The 20,958-nt window shown below is 52.1% G+C and overlaps 1 protein-coding gene across 1 annotated transcript; it reads left to right on the top strand.

Annotated features, from left to right (window-relative positions):
* The first annotated feature begins 6,753 nt into the window (after positions 1-6,753).
* On the top strand, positions 6,754-20,745 carry LOC114493251 (cartilage intermediate layer protein). Its single transcript, XM_028508032.2, has 9 exons — positions 6,754-7,059; positions 8,514-8,687; positions 10,669-10,761; positions 11,191-11,460; positions 12,689-12,868; positions 13,247-13,561; positions 14,646-14,754; positions 15,427-15,584; positions 17,667-20,745. The coding sequence occupies exons 2-9, from the start codon at positions 8,597-8,599 to the stop codon at positions 20,033-20,035; spliced, it is 3,585 nt and encodes a 1,194-aa protein (XP_028363833.1). The 5' UTR covers positions 6,754-7,059; positions 8,514-8,596; the 3' UTR covers positions 20,036-20,745.
* Positions 20,746-20,958: the final 213 nt, after the last annotated feature.

The raw sequence follows: 20,958 nt of genomic DNA, 5'->3' as shown, positions 1-20,958 counted from the left end.
GCTGAGGTGTGAATCTAAACTGGTTTCTGCTACTGCCAGGCCTAGGGCTCACTGAAGCCAGCTGTTGCTTGTTTGAGAGGATTTAGGAGGTTGTGAAGCAGGAACCAAGACCAGCTATTCATATGGAAAAGCAGCTTTGATGGGCCTGTAAGTTGTGTGGGGTGGAGTCTTTTGAGATATCCAGGGCAGGTCAAACAGTGTTAGCCAGGTTGATGGAGTCTCAGATATGGGACCAGCTTGTGGGCACTATGGGGGAAGGGTTTAGCAAAGGGACAATGGCCTCTGCTGGCCTTGATGCCAGACACTTCATTTTCTCCTTGTATGCCACTGGTGTCTTTCAAGCCGCTATCCTGGTCCTGGAACTCAGAGGGAGAGAGTCTTAGTAGCTGAGTTTGTGTGTGGGTTCTTTAAGAGGAACTGGTTGGGGCTCCAGAATTTTCTTCCATAGATTCAATCATCACTGGTTTTTGCAGCCAGAAGTTGTAGGGACTTACCTTCCTGGTACTGGAATCCCAGGCTGGGGGGCCTGGTGTTGGTCTGAGACTCTTCACTCCCAAGATATCCCCCCTGAATTTTTATCTACCACATGTGGATGTGGGGCCAGCCCGTTTCTCATCTGTGCCCCTACTACCAATCTGGATGGATGTGGTTTCTTTAATTCCATTAGTTGTCAGACTTCCGTTCAACCCGATTTCTGACAGCTCTGAGTGATGGTTGTTCTGTATTTTAATTGTAATTTTGATGTGGTTGTGTGAAGAGGCCAGCCGTGTCTGTTTACGCCACCATCTTGACCAGAAGTACCACTAAGGCCATTTTAACCTGCCTTTCCCCTTGTCTGCCCACTCCCCCTGGCCATGGGAGTCCCAAATCCTTTATGGCCCTGGCACCGTGTGGGTGAAAGATTCTGCCTGGAGAGAGGGAGGCTCCTCACACTCAGCTGTCCACATCTCTAGCCCCTGAAACAGCTGTATGTCCAGACACATACAGCCAGAGAGGACATCTACTCAGCATCTGTGTCACCTCATCCCTGAGCAAGGCCACCCCTGTCATTGTCGAAAGCTCTTCTGGGCTGCCATAATCTTGGTCAGGGCTGAAGCCACACCACACCCAGAGCCACCTGGGGCCTCTTGGGGAGTCATGAAAAGAGGCCTCAAGTCACACGACACAATCTGGGAGATGCGTGGGATGAACAACTGGGGCAAACGTGTCGCATGGGTATGACTAGTTAGGAGAGGAAAGTGTGAACACTCTTGAGATGACACCCTGGTAAGTGAGCACCCCTAATCCTAGACAAAATCATGAATGTGGATGTTTCAGAAATACAGAGGCACTGCGGGGACACTGTGATGTCCATATATAGAATATGAACTCACTGGTTTGTGCTGTCAACACTAAAATGTCAGTGGGTGTGAGCTAACTACTGGGTTGGCTAAAAAGTCAGTTAAGTTTTTTTCCATAAAATAAAAGACACATTTTTCATTTTCACCAATAACTTTATTGATTTGGATATTTTGAGTATGTCAGCTATCTTCCACTATTGGCTTCTAGTGGGTAGAGGCCAGGGGTGCTGCTAAACATCTTCCAGTGCATAAGACAGCCCCACAGTGAAGAGTTATTTGGCCAAAATGTTGATAGTACCAAGAAACTTCACAAACCACTTTTGACACGTTCAATCAGTCACAGCACCTTCTCCATACACTGCACAAATATTTTTTTCCATTTCAGTTGCGTTTTTATTTTTCTTGAAATAATAAAGCATAATATGCCAAAAGTGTTGTGTATTTTCTTCCATCTTCAATATTGAAATGACTACACAAATACTGAACAATTTTGATTTTTTAAAATGCATGCCAATATGACAGCTGTCACAATCCAACTAACGAAATTGTTTCAAATGAAGTTAAAGACAACTAAGCACTACTAGAGCCATCATTTAGAAAAAACGAGATGAACTTTTTGTCTAACCCAATGTAAAGTGTGGCACAATAAGACAATGAGCTCACCATGGCAAGCTTGGTGGACATCGTGGTGATGGAGAGGGAATCCCAGAGTCGGGGGGAAAACACTGGGCCCTCAGGGGGTGGTGGACGCACAGTGATAACTGTGGTAAACAGTAGAGATGCTGCATGTGAACATAAGGTTATAACTGTGACTATAGGGACAGTGAGGTAGCCCTCTTTTTAAGCTCAAGGAGCATTCTGCGATGACCACAGTAAGCACAGTACATAAGGCAGAGGGCTCTATGGGACGTGATTTGGGGTATCCGCCAGACAGACCCATGGCCCATTCTCAAGGAATTGCTTGCACCTCCAGCCTGCATGGAGTGAGCACACCAGGGTGCTGACCTGCAGGCTGCAGTGTGCACAGCAACCTGTGCAGCATGCCTGGTCCTGACCGTTTCTTTCTTTGTCTTCCATTTTCTGAGTTGGAGTTGTTATTATGGTTCAGTTTTGCTCAGCTCTTCTGGGGTGTGTTGATGCAGTTACGAGGTGGGGAGAGTCATACATGGGTGGCTTTGCAACAGAACAAAGCGAGAGTAAGCTCTGGGGCTGACAGCTATTAAAGTGGTCTCTTGATATCAAGACTCAGCTCCTGATGTCAAGGTCAGTAGTTAGACATTTCAGGTTGATGCCTACTGGAAAGGGGTGCCTGTGGGGTTGTGTTTTTAGTGGGTACATGCCACTTTTTATGTCCCAGCATCCATTACTCCTAGTCTTGTCACCACAGTTTTCCTTCGGGAAAAATCAGTCCATGTGATCCCAGTGTGGTCGTCTACCCTGACTTCAGAACTGGGCTACTCAGGGCTTCCATACCCATGGCTACAGGGGCTGGGTCAGGGGTGAGCCATGAGAGCCTTCCCCAGGAACAAATGAGGGAGAGACACTCTTTCTGCTGGAGATTTAAGATGTGCTAGGAGGGAGCCTAGCGCTTCCGGAAATAACACTGCACGGGAACAAATGTTGCAGTTACTGCTGCTCTGTAACAAACTGCCCCAAATTGTAGTGGCTTAAATGACAATCATTTTATTATACCCCATGAATTCTGTAGGTCAGTGTACCATGTAGGGGTTGACAAGGCAATTCTGCTTTTCATGACATCGATTGAGGCTACTCCATGGCACTCATCTGGTGGATGAGCCGGTCTGGTCTGGAGGGTCTGAGACTGTCACACTCACATGTTTAGTGCCTTGGTGATGCTGGTGGAAAGGCCGGACCCAGTGGGACTCCGCACCAGTACACCGACACCAGTCCTCTCCAGTAGGGTGGCCTTGGGTGGTTAGACCTTCCTACACGCCGGCTGGCTTTCCCCAGGGCGAATGTCTCAAGAGAGCCAAATGGAAGCTGCATGACCTTTTCTGACCTAGTTTTAGAGGTCTACCTCATTTTGGTTACAAACAAGTTATAGGGCAGCTCAGATTCAAGGGGAGGGAAATGGGATTCTACCTCTTTTTAAAAAGTTGCCCTGGCTAGTGTGGCTCAGTGGATTGAGCACCAGCCTGCAAACCAAAAGACTGCTGGTTCGATTCTCAGTCAGGACACATACCTGGGTTGCGTGCTGGCTAGGTCCCCAGCTGAGGGTGTGCAACATCTCTCGCACATCAATATTTCTCTTCTTCTCTTTCTCCCTCCCTTCCCCTTTCTCTGAAAATAAACAAATAAAATGTTTTAAAAAGTTGCTGTAAGAGTTTATATGAACTAAACTGATGCATATGCCAGGGAGCAAGATCTAAAATGTTCCCTAGATGCTACCTCCTGATGGTGGAATAGTGAAGTCTCACTGCACAAGACCATGTGCAATGGAGGCTGCCACTGCAGCAGTCTTTGGAAAACACAGGCGGCTACAGCCTCCTTGAGAATGAGGTGATCTCAGAGAAAGCAGTTGAGAAATGGAAAGAGAATGGTCCTTATGATATCTGAACCTGGATCCAATTTTTTCCCAAGACCTCAGTTATGAGAACCATCAGATTCTTTTTCTGCTTCAGCCAATCTGAGTTGTGTTTTTGTCACTTGTACCTGAAAGAGCTTTTCCTTTCAGTGTGCATACTAGTTACCTATTGCAGCACAACAAACCCTGTGGAAACTCAGTGGCTTACGACAGCGATGGGCTGGCTGTGCTGTTCCTCTGCGGGTCTTGCCTGGGCTCACTCATGCAGCTGCGGAAAGTTCAGGATGGCTCAGTCACGTCGCTGGCGGTTGGCCAGGGGCCTCTGTTCTTCTCCGTGTGGTCTCTCGTGTCTCAGTGGGACAGACTGGCTTCCTCCTTCCTTGTGTGATGGTCTCGGTCCAGTGTTCCAAGAGAGTGAGGGTGGCAAGATTCCTTGAGGCCTAAACTCCAGAAGTTGTATGGTGTCACTTCTGTCATATTCTTTTGTTCAGAACAAGTGACAAAACCAGCCTAGATCAAATGAGTGTGTAAATGGACTCCACCTCACAATGGGAGAGTTGCCAAGAATTTGAGACCGTGTTTAACCCGCCTCAGTATGAGAGCTAGCTGGGTCACGTAGGTGCAACGTCTGCAGAATCAGTGCGTGTGAAGGAAATGGGGGGGGGGGGGGGGCGGGTGGAGTGCCAGACAGACAGAGCCAGACTCTCCTGAGCGTGTTTTCACTGAGAGGCATACAGCTGGAGTGTGATTTGCATGGTGGCCCCTCTGTCTACATGAGACTGTTTGTTCCCAGGGTCAACTTTGAGTTGAAGACTTACTGTGTCTGAGTGACTTCACCTCTGTGAGCCTCAGTGTTGCACTGTAAAATGGGTGCAATCATCCCTGCCTCATCGTTCAGTTGTGAGGCTCAGGATGAGATAATGACCGTGAAGGTGCTTAGTAAATCACAGAGCACCGTGTGCATGTGACTGAACATCGTCATCTGAGACCTGGGAAGGAATAATCAAGGTGGGCTTGGGTGGTCAGAGAGGGTAGGAGGGAGGAGACTGAGCTCGGGCTTTGAAAGATGGGAAGATGCACACTGGTGGGGAGGAGGGGCTGTCTTTCAAATTAGGAAGCTGGGGAATAAATCTATAAAGACACAGAGGTGGAACAGTAGCAGACTGTACCTGGGACACGAAGGAGAACAAGGTCAGAGGGTCATCTCTCCCACTACCCTGGACTCCAGGTCTCTGGGCTCCTTAGGTACTGGATCCAGCAGACCTTGACAGTCATTTGGAGCTTTAGTCAAGTGCCCCAGTCCCCAGGGATCATCAGTGGTCTGTCCCTAGCCAGGCCTGCAGAGCCTCCCCAGGCCTCAGGGGGGCAATGATGAGAGCATAGGAGAGGAGGTCAGACAACATCTTAGACAGCATCTTCCTCCGGAGCCACCAGCATCGGATCAGACACCTCCCAGTGTTCCTAGGCTCCTTTCCCCTCAGGAATGTAAGAACCCTTGGCCATACGCTTAGGTCACAGGTGGCCTGGCTACATTGGGCTCCAAGCCCCCTCCCAATCCCCTGGACAAGGGTGGGGTGATTGATGGGTTTCCGATGTGTTCCAGGCAAAGGCTTGGAGCTGCTGCAGACTAGCCTGGCCTGCAGAAGCTCCAGATGGCTATTTATGGCTGAGGCTGACCCATCCAGGTCAGGCGCTGAACTGTCTAGACCTGTGGCTACCTCCCAAGCCCTGTCTGTCTGTCTGTCTCTCCTGGAGTTCTGTCTGAGGAGAGCAGCAGCCTGTCCCTCCAAGGAGTCCTTGGGTGAGGAGTTAGGGGTAGACTCAGATTTCCCCAATCTAGTTCTGTGCATCACAAAGCTCAGACCCACTTAGGGGCAGGAGAGGATCCTTGTAGCCTCCTAGTGCTCAGCCTAGAGCCTGCCCCAAACAGGACCTCAGTGAGGGTATGTGGAAGAAGAGAGCAGACACTGGAGTGGGGGCACAGCCACGGGGGCCAGGCCTCTATCTCCAGGCCCCAGCAGGAGGCAGGAAGCCCAGCCTAGGCTGAGTGAGCTTGGGACGGGAGGCAGGCCTTGGCAGTTTGTGTGTACCCCCTCCCCATCTCCTGCCACCAGCTGGGACTCTCTCCTTGTGTGGGGCCCATGACCCAGCAGCATCAATAACACCTGGGAGCTTTTAGAAACACAAAGTCCCAGGCCTCATCTCAGACCTACCGAATCAGAAACTTTGGGGGTGGGGCACAGCAATCTGTGTTTTAAGAAGCCTTCCAAAGCATTCTGACAAATGTTAAAAATGTAGAACCATTGCCTGAGACAACAAGCAGACTCATGCTGAGGGGGAGGCGGGTGAAGTCCCGAGGTACAGGCAGCTGCTTATGCCACCCGTGGGTAAGGTGGGCTGTTCACGTGCTGGTGGGCGCCCACTACCAGAGTCAGACGTGTACTCCCAGACCAGCACAGGGTCTCCCACAGTCCACATGCAGGGGCCCTGGGGGCCTAATGCACACAGACAGGCACCCAGATGGAAGGAGATAGGGTCGGGGAAGAGCTGTTCTCAACAGGTGACATCCTGTGCCCCCAATTCCTTTGTTCCTTGTTCCTTCTGAGGATCTCTGAGTGCGACCTCAGAGGCCCAAGCAACTGAGTGGTTGTCCAGTTCCAACCAGGCACACCCAGCTGAAAGGTCAAGTGGCCTGTGTGTCTAAGAGAGTTTGAAGTATGTGATAAAACCAACAAAGTCCTTTCTCTGTGTGAGTGGGCCACGGCCAGGGGAGTGTGGAGGATCAGGCAGCAAAGCCACGGAATCCCGCCCAGATGTACAATTCCCCTTGGCACCTTCCCAGGGCTGCTCCCTGTGCCCACCCCAGCTCCCCACCCTTCGCTCGGCTCTGGCCTGCGGAGCCCCAGGCCGCTGTCCACTTGGCCGGTGACCAGGCCCTGCGGCATCTCCCCCTAAGGATCTGGAAGTGAAATCCCAGCCTCTGGGAGCTGCCTGGGATGTGGGGAGGGGAGAGAGAGGCTGAGCTTCCTCATGCTCAGATCTGGTTTCCCGGCCGCTTCCCGTGGCGCACTGCCACAGCCTGAGCCACCAGCTGTGCTATATAAGGCCCAGAGGCTGGGCTGCTGAAGAGACGAAGACTTGGACCCCCAGCTGAGGAGTCCTGCTCAGGACACGGTGAGCCCCACTCCCCTTCTCCTCGCCTCATCCCTGCACCCCACTGTCCAGCTCAGCTATTCCTGCCCTCCCCTGACCATCTCTCAGCTCCCCTAGAGAAGAACTCCTTTTCTGCTTTGGAGGTCTCTCTGTTCCCCCATTGGCCCAAAGTTTTCTCCGTCCCCCCTCTGAGGTCAGGGACCCTCCAATGACCCCAGCCAGGATCTTTGTACCTCTGGGCGCCCTGCTTCTTTCCTGCTGTCAGCCGGTCTGCTTGGTCTGCGAGTTCTGAGGACTGTAGGATGGGGAGCCTAACCAGCAGAACATATGCTGAGGAAACTTCCGTGGGCTGCCAGATGGGAAATGGTTTTTCCACAAGGTGCCTCAGGCCATCTTGGCCTCCCAGACCTTCCCAGAGCGAATGCCGCGCAGGCCCGCCGAGCACTCTGCTCCCCGCTCAGAGCCCGGAGCTTGGGCTAAGACACACACGTAAGAGCTGGAGACCTTGGGGACACCGGTGCCTCTGTTCCGGGGTCGAGAAACAGCTGGTGATGGGAAGCAGGCTTAGAGCTAGATAGTCAAAAATATGAGATTGGTCTGGTCTTTTCCTGGGTTAGCTAAGTACTTTTGAATCTTTTTTCCAGAAAGGAGAAATCTTCCCCCTTCCCACCATATCCTGGGCTTTGGAAGTTGAAGGGAACCACTTTTGAATCTCTAAGAACCGGTCAGATCTGGGTTGACCAGAGCTCTGGGGAGAGAGAGAATGAGCAGGAGCCTGGGCCATACCCCGTGGGTCCCTGTCCTCATTGCCAGGCTGCTTTCCTCTTCCGCTCCAGCAGGTACCGGGGAACCTGGGGTCTCCTCATAGTGCATCCCCCCTGCTCTCCTTCAGTGGGCTCCTGGCTGTGTAACTGCTGCCAGACCCCACATAAGCAGGCCGGAAATGTGTTCCAGCTGCAGCTGGTGCACATCTGGGAATGTGTTCATGGAGGTGGCATGTCTGGAGCCTCTGTGCACTTCAGCTTGCCTGCCCTGTGAGAGGCCACGGAAGTTGGGGTTGGGGCTTCACAGCCTTAATACGTGGCCCCTTTGTGTAAGAGTGTGAGCCCCACCAAAGGGTGGCAAAACATGCCCCCATGCCCAGGTCTTGGCAGTGATTAATGAGTCACCCAGAGGTTGCTGGGAGTGAGCCCAGGCCCCTCCTCCCTGGCAAAGAACTCACTCTCCTCTGTGCCCCATCTCTATGTGGGGCCCTGGCACCTGAGCCCAGGGTGTGAATCAGGTCTCCCTCACTTGCACCCAGGTTCTGAACCCCTGCACCCTCCTAGCTGCCTGCATTTGCAACTTCGTCAGGTGTTGCCTTCCACAGGACTTCCTTCTGTCCACCCTTCTGCCTTGATAGGTCAAGCTACTCTGCTGCAGCCGTAAGAGGTGACTCAGAAATGTGGAGCCTGACAGGCCTGGTTTCTTTGCAGGTCATTGGATCTGAGAAGCTTCCTAGAGGACCACATTCCAGGGACGACCTGACTCCGTGAAGCACCCTCACCCATCTTCCGCCATGTTCCCCAAAGGGCCTGGGGGGAAGATGGTGGGGACCAAGGCCTGGACGTTCTTCTTCTTCCTGATCCTGGAGGTCACCTCTGTGTTGGGTACAGGCTAAGTATCTGCCCTCTCCCAAATCCCCAGCTTGACATAGTGAAGTCATGTCTGCTTTGGGACTCAGCTATGCATCTGCCCTAAGACCTCAGACTGGGTTGTAGATGTATTCAAAATTTATGCCCTGCTTGTTTCCCCCAAGGATTTGAGATGGTTCCCAATGTTAAAACTCACAGGACAGAATCTTTTAAATGAGAAGAAAGAGCTGTCATTTAGAGAGAGGAAAAAAGATAAGAGGGTTACCACTCCTGTATGATAAATTTAGCTCTGAGCCTCCTGGCAGCCAAAGCAAAAGGAAATCACAAGGGATCACTGAGTTCTCAAAAGCAGATTTGGAGTTCAATCTGGTTTTAGTTTCATGAAAATTCTTTTGGCCTAAAGCTCAGTTTTATTTAGCCCCTGAAGCCAGATTTCACAGACACTAGAACCCCTTCTGGTCTCCTTGTCCTCTAACCCCATCTTCTGGTGACACAGTTCTCAAAGGAAGAGGTAGAGAGAATTTGCTCAATGGACTCTCTAAGGCATCTAAGTATCAGAGCTCCCAGAGCTACCCTGTACACTCTCTCCATCTCCCCTCTCTCTCCTGATTTCTAACCACATACTCAGGTAAAGAAAAAGAAATCGCCAAACCCTTCTTTTAGAGCTGCATGCCCTGCAGGCTTTGTGACCACAGACACAGGAACAGAGGCTGTCTCAGTGTCCTGCCAGGCCCTGTGTGCCCACTTCCCGCCCTGCTCTTTTTATCCCGACAGCTGCTGCCTGGATGGAGGACTCAAATTTAACCGTCGAGGGGAAATCAGAATCATTTGATTAAAAGAACTCCTATCACCCCAATTTAAAGGGATAGAGAATTCTGATCTGGTTCCTCACACAAGAGTTCATTGCCTTTCAAAGCTAGCGTAGCCCTCTGCTCCCCCATCTCCTTCCCATCCGGGAGCTCCAGCCCAGCCTCAGGTGCGGGGGGGGGGGGGGGGGGGGGGGGGGGCTGGGCGGGGTGTGTGTGCTGGGAGCTGCCTTGCAGCCTTGCACCCACCCTCAGGCCGGCCCGCCATCCTGGGGTAAGAAAGTTGAGGACTACTACCCCAAGTAGGAAAAACAACAACAACAACAACAAAAAACAGACCAAAAAAAAAAAAAACCCTTTAGGGGGAGGGTGGACTCCCCAAGCCAAACCTTGCCAACCAAAGGGAAGTAGACATCCACTGCCCAGGCACTGAGCTAACAGGAGTTGCTAACACTTATTTGGCAAGCACTATGGGCTAGGCTTTGTTCGAAGTGGGTTTTATGAATGAGCTTACCTAATCCCCACAGTCCTCTGAGGCAGGAACTATTATTGCCTTCAGTGTATGACCAGGGAACAGGGGTCAGATGAGGTAAGGGTCTGTCCTAAGGTCGCACAGTTAGGAAGTGGCAGAGTCTCTGGATCTCATGCTCTCAATCTTTGTATATTTTAGAGATGTTCACTTGGGTGACCTCCTGGACTCCTCGTGCCAACCTGGTCACCCTGTGAGGTGGGAATGAATGTCTCCTTCTTACGGGCGAGGAGAACAAGGCTCTGTTCCGGGAAGGATGGGCCCAGAGCCTAATGTAGGAGCTCCAGCTCCCTGGCTGCTCCACATCATCCAAAGATCCGTTTCTAGAACAAGAGCAAAAAGAGGGCGGCCATTTGTTGAGCGTGTACTACATGCCAGCTCCCTTTCTGCTCGTTATCGCCCTGACTATGCCCAGGGCCCTGTGATGTAGTGATTATTAACGTGGCCCTATTTTGTGGGGAAACAGATTTAGAGGAATAAAGCTTTTATGAGGTTGCACAGGCAGTAAGAAGCAGAGTGGGGATTTGAACACACGTCCTGTGCTTATGCTCCATCCACCACATCGCACCGCTTCCCTGCGTCTTGAGAGGCTATTAGCAGGACCCTGCTGGGCCCTGGTAACTAACATTTCTGGCCTCTCACTTCTCCTCCTGGCCCTCAGGGAGGCAGATGATGCTCACCCAGTCTGTGAGAAGAGTCCAGCCCGGGAGGAGGACCATCCGAAACTTTGCCAAGCCTTTGAATCCCCTGGAGAGTGAGTTGTGGCTGGAACTGGGAGACGTCACCAGGGGGGTGTTTACTGAGCTTGGGCATAGTGTCAGGGTTGCCTGCAAATCTACTTTTACAAGGCATTTGGCCTACATCTTTGTCCAGGCAGAGAGACCTAGTACTAGGACACTCCAGAATCGTGGAGCTGCTCTATGTGTTTGGGGAATGCTGTGGGACCTGCTGGGGCCAGAGCATAGGCTGGTGGGGAGAGACGGTGGAGACGAGGATGGAGAGGATATGTGCAGAAAGGGCAGGAGATTGGACACTTGCTGGAGGGACAGATGAGGCAGGCCCTGAGACCTGTGTAGGGGCCTGGGTGGGAGCGTGAATGATAGCAGGGATGATGCCCAAGGCAACTGGAGTTTACCTGGGGCTCCAGGGCCTGGCTCCGCCCCCACCTGGCTCTCTCTCTCAGGTCCTGGCGAGTGGACGACGTGGTTCAACATTGACCACCCAGGTGGGCAGGGAGACTATGAGCGGCTGGATGCCATTCGCTTCTACTACGGGGACCGTGTGTGTGCTCGGCCCCTGCGCCTGGAGGCTCGGACCACTGACTGGATACCTGCAGGCAGCACTGGCCAGGTTGTCCACGGCAATCCTCGCGAGGGCTTCTGGTGCCACAACAGGGAGCAGCGGCCCCGCCAGAACTGCTCCAATTACACCGTGCGCTTCCTCTGCCCACCAGGTGAGCCCGAACAGCCCTCACCCCCACCTGCCTCTGGCCAGGGGCACTCCAATACCACGCACATGTGCACTTTGGCTCCTACTAATAACCCATTAGTGTTACGAGAGCCATCATCTTCCCAACAGTGTCCTGTGTTTCTGAGTGCTCTTCGTTCAATCCACTTTACTGGGTGCATGTGGCATGGAGGTGAAGACCACAGACCCCAGGGCTGTGCTGCTTGGTCCACCCCTGGGCCTGCCAGCTGAACTGCATTCCTTAGGCAGGTCTTCTGAAGCTCTCTGAGCCTCAGGTTTCTCCCATGGAGAACAGGGGTAATACAGCCCATCTTCGTAGGGGTTCTTTATGAGGATTAAATAAGATAATAAATGTACAGGGCTTTCCCCAGGTGAGCATTCACTAAATGCCGGTTTCCACTGAGTTCCTATGTGACAGACACTGTGCTAGTTACCTACATCATGCGGACTTCACAGCTGACCTGTGAGGGATCTCTATCTCGACAAGTCACTCCAGGTTCAGAGAGGTGAACCTGGAGGTTAGGTAACTTCTCGCAGTTACACAGCCGTAAGTGGAGAGCTTTGGTTTGAACCCATGTCTGTGTTTGCAGAGTCCAAAAGTTTTTGTTCTTTACGTCTTCCCTCCCCACCCTGGATGATACAGAGCCAGCCTCGGGCCTGCCCACTTTCTGGGTGGGTGCTCACCGCTCTCGGTGTCCTGCCAGGGCGCACGGCCTGACCCTGCAGGCCCAGGCGGCAGTGCTGGTTATCTGGGGAGTAGGAGCTCAGGCTGTACAAGGTCTCCTGGGTGAGGACCGAGGCCCCCATTCTTGCACACGGGCCTCAGACCAGAGGTGAGGAGGGTAGACAGAAGGGAGCTTGATGTCTGAATTACCGAAGTCCCAGGCCCTGATGGCTATTTCCACACTGGTGGAGAGGGGAGATGGTGCCACCCCTGCACAGCCTGGGACAGCATATCCAAGTCCCAGTGCTTGGCCAAGAAGTCCCTCCACCTGTAGTCCATATGGTGTCTTTGTGCAAATTAGAGACAACCCTTCCTCAAGACACTTGACTTCCATCTGTTGGAAACACCACTGTGGTAAGCATGCATGTTAATGACATCTGCAATGTAAACAGAGGCCCTGCTGTCCGAGAAAAACCAGCCTCAGGGTCAGGTTTCCTGACACAGTCCCCCTGGGAGGGAAGTCAGGCTGTCTGCTGCTCCTGCTTTACAGGATCCTTGCGCCGAGACACAGACCGCATCTGGAGCTCGTGGTCTCCCTGGAGCAAGTGCTCTGCTGCCTGTGGTCACACTGGGGTCCAGACCCGAACACGCACCTGCTTGGCAGACACGGTGTCACTGTGCGGCGAGGCCTCTGAGGAGGGCCGGCTCTGCATGGAGGAGGCCTGTACAGGTGCGACTGTTGTTCCTGGTACTGGGCCAGGTGTGGGGCAGAGGCTGAAGCAGCCTAGAATAGGTTACAGGGGCAGACTGATATGGATTCAGTCATTTAGTCATCAAGTATTAACTGAGCAGCTATTATGTGCTCTGATGGAGGGGTACAGAGGATAAGGTGGGAGCACAGAGCAGGGGAATCAAAGAGGACTTCCTAGAGGAGGTATCCTGAGCTAAGTCTTGAAGGATGGGCAGGAATTCATCATGCAGGCTAATAAGAAAGGGTAACAAAGGCCCAAGGAGGAAGGGAAGCATAGGCAAGTCCACAGGCTGAAATGTGGCTGAAGGAGGGCCAGAATCCAGACAAGCCCTCCTGATGCGGCCCCGTCTCCTGCAGCCTGTGACCTGACCTGCCCCATGGGCCAGGCGAATGCTGACTGTGATGCCTGCATGTGCCAGGACTTCGTGCTGCACGGAGCTGTCTCCCTCCCTGGGGGCGCCCCAGCCCCAGGGGCCACTGTCTACCTGCTGACCAAGACGCTTAAGCCATTGACCCAGACGGACAGTAGTGGGAGATTCCGAGTTCCTGGCTTGTGTCCTGATGGCGAAACCACCCTGAAGATCACCAAGGCCAAGTTTGTTCCCATCAAGCTCACAATGCCCAAGACTAGCATGAAGTCAGCCACCATCAATGCGGAGTTCACGAGGGCAGGTACTTAAGTTCTCTGGGGTAGGGCTGGACTTTTAAATAAAGGGATTGCAGTGCTAAGAGCTGGTTTCCCCGGTTTGCTCAGGGTAAAGTTCAAAATCCTTACCATGACCCACAAGGTCCTACATCATCTGCTCCCCTTACTTGTCTGCTCTCTTCTTCTGTTGTCCTCTCCTCCGCCCCCGCTGAGTCACCCTGCTCCAGCTCCAGTGTGAGTCGTCACCCTGCTCCAGCTCCAGTGTCCTCCCGGCTGTTCCTCAAACCTGCAGGTGCACTCCTGCCTCAGGGCCTTTGGCTTGCTAAATACTCTCTCAAATGAGTTCTTCCCTGGACCACCTTGTCTAAAATAGTCATTTTGTCTAAAAGCCACCTTATCTAAAATAGTCATTACATCCCTGACCAGTGTGGCTCAGTTGGTTGGGCATCAGCCCACAAAGCTAAAGGTCATCGGTTTGATCCTGGTCAGGGCACAAGCCTGGGTTGCAGGTTTAGTCCCCAGTCAGGGTGTGTACAAGAGGCAACTGATAGGTGTTTCTCTCTCACATCAATGTTTCTCCCCCTCTCTTCCTCCCTCCCTCCCTCCCTCCCTCTCCCTCTAAAAATAGATAAATAAAAAAATCTTTTAAAAATATTTAACAAAATAAAAGTCGTTACAGTACAGTGCAAGGTTTGGAGGTCAGAAAGAGAGAGCGAGAGGTGCTGCGGGGAGGGGTGGTTTCAGGAGTGGTACGGAATGGCCATTTCCGAATGGCACAGACATTCTGCGGGAGGCAGCGGAACAGGAATGTTGGGCTGTTTAATCCAGTTCACTCCATCCCAACGGCAGTACCTGGGGATCCTGGCTGGCACCTTCCTTCTCCATTGCTTCACCTAGATGCTGTCTGGCAGGCCAGGGGAGCAGGCTGTAGGCTGAGGAGGTAGAAGAGGTGGACTTTATTGAATCAGCACCCTAATTAGGACCTTAAGAGAGGGGCAGGTGGGGTGTGGGGTAGGGTGTATGTGAAGTCACACAAGGTTAACTCTTGTGGCTCTGGAGGATCTGTCACGAAGGCAAACCCCAAACGCCGTTTCTCATCTTCTGCCCCAGAGACTCCATACATCGTGAAGAACCCTGTGACAAAGGCGCGGAGAGCAGGGCAGAGTGTGGCCCTGTGCTGTAAGGCCACGGGGAAGCCCAGCCCAGACAAGTACTTCTGGTGAGCACCCTGCCAGCCACACTGCCCGTTCTCCTCTATCTAGCCAGAGCTCTCTTACACTCAGTCTGGTCTTATGAATCATAACACCGACCGACAGAATCAAGTGACAAGGAAGGCCCTGGTGCAGAGCCTGGAAGCTGGCACTTTTAAGTGGAGGCCCACAGGGCTGAGGTCACCTGGACAACCAGCAGGCCCTGCTGTGGTCTTCTTGAAACCGGGGCCCACACTGAGCAGCCCTGGCCCCTGGGTCCTGACTTGCACATCCTCAGGACACAGGACGAGATTCCTCAGCCCTGCCTCCCTGACAAAGGCAAACAAGGGCAGAGTCTCCAGTGGCTGTGAGTCCTTTTCTCTTCACCAACATCTTATAGCCACTGTCTCATTTCACCCTCCCCACGATTCGTGATGTCAGGTTGGAATCACTGCTCCCATTTTATTGAGCAGGAGGATGAAGGCAAATGAGGTAAGAAGATTTGTCCCAGGATCCACCACCAGTGAGTTGGGTGGGAGCGGAGACTCAGTCAAGTCTCTCAAGTCCCAGGCTAGTCAGTGCCCTTGGATGAGCTATGTTGAAAGTGGTGTTGGCATTGGCAGGGGCCCATCCACCACCTGTCTCCCTGGCTTCTTGCCCCTGGCGCTGCCACTCAGGCCACACCTCTCCATCCCGTGCAGGTACCACAACAACACGCTGCTGGACTCCTCCCTCTACAAGTACGAGAGCAAGCTGATGCTGAAGAACCTGAAGCGGGACCAGGCTGGGGAGTACTTCTGCAAGGCCCAGAGTGATGCCGGGGCTGCAAAATCCCAGGCTGCCAAGCTGATTGTCATAGGTAAGCCTGTCAGGGCCTCTGGAGGGCCCCTACTGCAGGACTGGGGAGCATTCCAGTGGGCATAACTGGGCAATAAAAACCCCAGCGTGTCTGTGCTACGTATCGTGCTGCATTCTCTGGGGCACAAAGATGGCACAGACCCCAATCCTACCCTCACGGAGCTGCCACCCCGGGAGAGGTGAATAATTGCAAATTAGAGACAAATAAAGATAGACCAATGCAGCTAAACCAGGAGATAAGAGGCCATGGACTCTGTAGGTGAGAGACAGGGAACCTCCAGGTAGGAATGACCACAGGTGGCTGCTTGAGGGAGCCATCTGTGGTCGTATTTCAGCTGGGGTTTAAATAGTGGCTCTTAGCTTTGGCTGCTTGGTGGGATCACCTGGTTGGTTTCAAAAATGCTGATGCCTGGGTCTTACCCCCAGGGAGTTTGATTTTAGTGGCCTGGGATGTGGCCTGGGTGTGCACAGTTTAAAAGCTCCCCCAGGTAATTCTAATCTGCAGTCCAAGTTGCAAACCCCTGGTCTGAAGAATGGCCGGAGACTGTGCGTATGGCGGTGGGAGAGTTCCAGGCCCTGGGGCCAGCATTAGCACAGGTCCAGAAGTGGGAGGCTGAGGGGCAGTACAGGGAACAGTGACCTGGTCAGAGCCGGCTCCGGCTCCGAGAAGTGAGCTGGCGTGGGGAATACTCGCAGCCAAAAGCAATCAGGAACCTGTACTTGGAAAGTGAGGGAGAAGAACAATAGCTTAGTAATTGGCCTAAACAAAACCAAACAAAAGGCAGAGGAAGAGAAAATTTATTGGAAGGATTCTGGAAATTTTTAGAGACTCCAAGAAAGTTGAGCAACAGACCTCCGGACACAGGACAGTCGGGCCTTGGCAACAGTAGAGCCCCGTTGGCTGTGGTCCCAGCCCGTGGCACCCGTGCTCCCCATTTGTCCCAGTTATTTTATTTTTTTAAATGCTCTTTTTTTAAAAGATTATTTATTTATTTATTTATTTAGAGAGGGAAGGAAGGGGGCGAGAAAGAGAGAGAGAGAGAGAGAGAGAGAGAGAGGTCAATGTGCGGTGGCTGGGGGCCATGGTCTGCAACCCAGGCATGTGCCCTGACTGGGAATCGAACCTGCAATGCTTTGGTTCGCAGCCCACGCTCAATCCACTGAGCTACACCAGCCAGGGCTATCCCAGTTATTTTTAATGCTCTCAATTTTTACACTTTAAATTTAAAAATACTGTTCCATTCTGAAGTTAAATTTTTAGATAATAAATTAACAGCATACAATTGCTCAGACTATACCATAAAGGAGAAATAAAAAGAAAATACTTTTAATACAAAATAGTATGTATTTCAATATGTAAGGGCTTTGGCATAATTACACAAGAATGCCAACCATGAGGTCAGACACATGCAGTTGAACCTGGTCACTGTGAATGTACCACTGCAGATACTGATGGATACCAGGCTGTCACTTTTATGGTTCACGTTCCTCAAGTAAGGTTGTAGGTACGTGACTTTTTCTGAGACAAGGTACAATTCTCGGTATTTTTCCAAGCTACACAAAATGCAATCTTTACTCGACTTTTATGGTAGTTGCATTTTTTAAAAATTCTATGTTATAGTAAAGCTATGTAAGAAAAAAAACAAGGCTCTGATCATTTTAAACAGAGTTGCCACCTACACACATGTCTGGTGGGACAGGTGAAAGTCACACAGGACACAGAAAAACTCTTTACGCAGAGAAGTTCCAGGCTTTGCAGGTCACAGTGCAGCAGTGCCCCCGCCTGCCATGCGCCGGCGACACTCCCAGTGCGGTGGTAGCTCAACACACACTCTCAGGTTTTCAAGACACCTTCAGTAAGAGCCATTACTCTAGTGGTCTCAGCAACCAACCCCATTTCTCCATGTGTACAAGGGGATTATCAATGGCTGCTCTATCTTCCCCAGAGGAGTTCAGTGAGAATCAGGATCATGGATATGCAAATACTTTGAAAACCATAACACAGTGCAGAGAGGTGAGGTTAAAGTGCCCTTCGGATGGGAGGTGAACTTACATTTAACAGCCGTACCATTTCCCTCCACAGGCCCCAGTGAAACTCCATGCAACCCCATCCCTGAGAGCTACCTCATCCGGTTGCCCCACGATTGCTTCCAGAATGATACCAACTCCTTCTATTATGATGTGGGCCGTTGCCCTGTCAAGACCTGTGCAGGGCAGCAGGATAATGGGATCAGGTGCCAGGATGCTGTGGAGAACTGCTGTGGCATCTCCAAAACAGAGGAGAGGGAGATCCAATGCAGCGGGTACACGCTGCCCACCAAGGTGGCCAAGGAGTGTAACTGCCAGCGGTGTACAGAGACCCGGAGTATTGTGCGGGGCCGTGTCAGCGCCGCCGACAATGGGGAACCCATGCGCTTTGGCCACGTGTACATGGGGAGCAACCGTGTGGGCATGACTGGCTACAAGGGCACTTTCACCCTCCACGTCCCCCAGGACACTGAGAGGCTGGTGCTCACGTTTGTGGACAGGCTGCAGAAGTTCGTCAACACCACCAAAGTGCTGCCCTTCAACAAGAAGGGGAGCGCGGTGTTCCATGAGATCAAGTTGCTTCGGCGGAAAGAGCCCATCACCTTGGAGGCCATGGAGACTAACATTATCCCCCTGGGGGAGGTAGAGGGTGAAGACCCTGTAGCTGAGCTGGAGATCCCATCCGAGAGTTTCTACAAACAGAACGGGGAGCCCTATACAGGAAAAGTAAAAGCCAGTGTGACCTTCCTAGATCCCCGGGACATTTCCACAGCCGCAGCTGCTCAGAGTGACCTGAACTTCATTGATGATGAAGGAGACACCTTCCCCCTTCGGACATATGGCATGTTTTCTGTGGACTTCAGAAACGAGGCCACCTCTGAGCCACTCAATGTTGGCAAGGTAAAGGTTCACCTTGACTCGACCCAGGTCAAGATGCCAGAGCACGTGCCCATGATGAAACTCTGGTCACTCAACCCAGCCACAGGGCTGTGGGAAGAGGAAAGTGACTTCAAATTTGAAAACCAAAGACGGAGAAAAAGGGAAGAGAGAACCTTTCTGGTGGGCAACATGGAGATCCGAGAGAGGAGGCTTTTTAACCTAGATGTCCCTGAGAGCAGGAGGTGCTTTATCAAGGTGAGGGCCTACCGCAGTGAGAGGTTCTTGCCCAGCGAGCAGATCCAGGGGGTCGTTGTCTCTGTGATCAACCTGGAGCCCAGGACTGGCTTCTCGTCCAACCCCAGGGCCTGGGGCCGCTTTGACAGTGTCATCACAGGCCCCAACGGGGCCTGTCTGCCTGCCTTCTGCGATGACCAGTCCCCTGATGCCTACTCTGCCTATGTCTTGGCAAGCCTGTCTGGGGAAGAACTGGAAGCAGTGGCGTCTTCTCCTAAATTCAACCCAAATGCAATTGGTGTCCCTCAGCCCTACCTCAACAAGCTCAAGTACCGTCGGACAGACCACGAGGACCCACGGGTTAAGAAGACAGCTTTCCAGATTAGCATGGCCAAGCCGAGGCCCAACTCAGCTGAGGAGAGCAATGGGCCCATCTATGCCTTTGAGAACCTCCAGGCATGTGAGGAGGCGCCGCCCAGTGCAGCCCACTTCCGGTTCTACCAGATTGAGGGGGACCGGTATGACTATAACACTGTCCCCTTCAATGAGGATGACCCCATGAGCTGGACTGAAGACTACCTGGCATGGTGGCCCAAGCCAATGGAGTTCAGGGCCTGCTATATCAAGGTGAAGATTGTGGGGCCAGTGGAGGTGAATGTGCGGTCCCGCAACATGGGGGGCACCCACCGGCAGACTGTAGGGAAGCTGTATGGAATCAGGGATGTGAAAAGCACACGGGATAGGGATCAGTCCAATGTCTCCTCTGCTTGTTTGGAGTTCAAGTGCAGTGGGATGCTCTATGACCAGGAACGTGTGGACCGAACGCTAGTGAAGATCATCCCCCAAGGCAGCTGCCATCGAGCCAGTGTAAACTCCATGCTGCACGAGTACCTGGTCAACCACCTGCCACTGGCAGTCAACAATGACACCAGTGAATACACCATGCTGGCACCCCTGGACCCCCTGGGCCACAACTATGGCATCTACACTGTCACTGACCAGGACCCTCGTGTAGCCAAGGAGATCGCGCTCGGCCGGTGCTTTGATGGCACTTCTGATGGGTCCTCCAGAGTCATGAAGAGCAATGTGGGAGTGGCCCTCACCTTTAACTGCATAGAAAGGCAGGTGGGCCGCCAGAGTGCCTTCCAGTACCTCCAAGGTACCCCTGTCCAGTCCCCTGGCCTCAGCACTGCCAGAGGAAGAGTGCCTTCTAGCAGGCAGCCGCAGGCAGGTAGGGGTGGCCAGCGCCGGCCTGGAGGGGTGGCCTCACTGAGGTTTCCTGGAGTTGCTCAGCAGCCTCTGAACAACTAAGTCTTTGTGGTACTTCTCTTCTCCCCCCATCTCTCGTGACAGCCGTTGTGAGACTGATGCACAAACTGCCACTCGGTTAATTTAAGCACATCTGTTCTAGTGCAATTTGCTTGTTTTTGTTTCTTCATGCCTTTACTTATTGTCTTCATCCCGTGATATGATTGGCACATAACCCCCAAATGGCAAAATAAAGCCCCTTTGATCTTTTCTTTAAAAGAATCACGGAACACCAGAAATCGGCCATTGGCAAGTGCTGTGACTTTGTTCTTCATGTAGTGCCATCAGTGGAAATGCCTTCCTTTTCTTTTTGCATGGTTTTACCCACCTTTATGATAATGATAATCTGATGTTGAAGGTCAAATAACCAATATAAAGCATATTTCCTGGTCTTGCTCCACAGGACGTAAGCAGGGTCTTCATCACAGTCCATACATGTAAGTGGTGGTGAAATAAAGGAATAAATGCCCACATTTTTACTTGAAATGTAAGTAAGTTATTTCTTTGCTGAATCTGGTACTCGAGTGCACATTTAATGTTAAGCTACTGAATATAGGGTAATCCTCTACCAAGTCTGGAAAGAACATCTTGTATTCGCAACTGCTCCAGGTTGCTAATTAGATTAGCATGCTTCCTTTACATTTGTTTTTGTTCTTACTGGAAGCCCAGTGCAGCCCAGAGCAGATGTTAATAAATGCACATTTTGTACTTGATTTTGAGAAAGCTGTCTGTCTTTTAACCATTGAAGCGAGCCAGCTGCTCGGGGAGACATGGGGGACTCCGGAAAACGATCTCAGGGTGGCGCGAGCCACTGCCTCCTGTAAGCGACAGGGCTGGGGAATTGGACACACACTCCACAGTCAAGTTTGTTCTCATGGATCATATTTTCCACTCGCAGAGAAGAGCAGAGATTCCTGGAGTTGTGA

Source organism: Phyllostomus discolor, chromosome 1, assembly GCF_004126475.2.
Source record: "Phyllostomus discolor isolate MPI-MPIP mPhyDis1 chromosome 1, mPhyDis1.pri.v3, whole genome shotgun sequence".
NCBI lineage: Eukaryota > Metazoa > Chordata > Mammalia > Chiroptera > Phyllostomidae > Phyllostomus > Phyllostomus discolor.
Note: the sequence above shows the minus strand (reverse complement) of the source record. Positions and strands in the feature narration are given on the sequence as shown.

What these genes read in the sequence shown, in the direction of transcription:
- LOC114493251 (XM_028508032.2), top strand. Translation starts at nt 8,597, where the DNA reads ATGTTCCCCAAAGGGCCTGGGGGGAAGATGGTGGGGACCAAGGCCTGG. An exon ending in TGCGGAGTTCACGAGGGCAG is followed by an intron (nt 13,562 to 14,645) that starts GTACTTAAGTTC and finishes CTTCTGCCCCAG; the next exon opens with AGACTCCATACATCGTGAAG. An exon ending in AGCCCAGACAAGTACTTCTG is followed by an intron (nt 14,755 to 15,426) that starts GTGAGCACCCTG and finishes CATCCCGTGCAG; the next exon opens with GTACCACAACAACACGCTGC.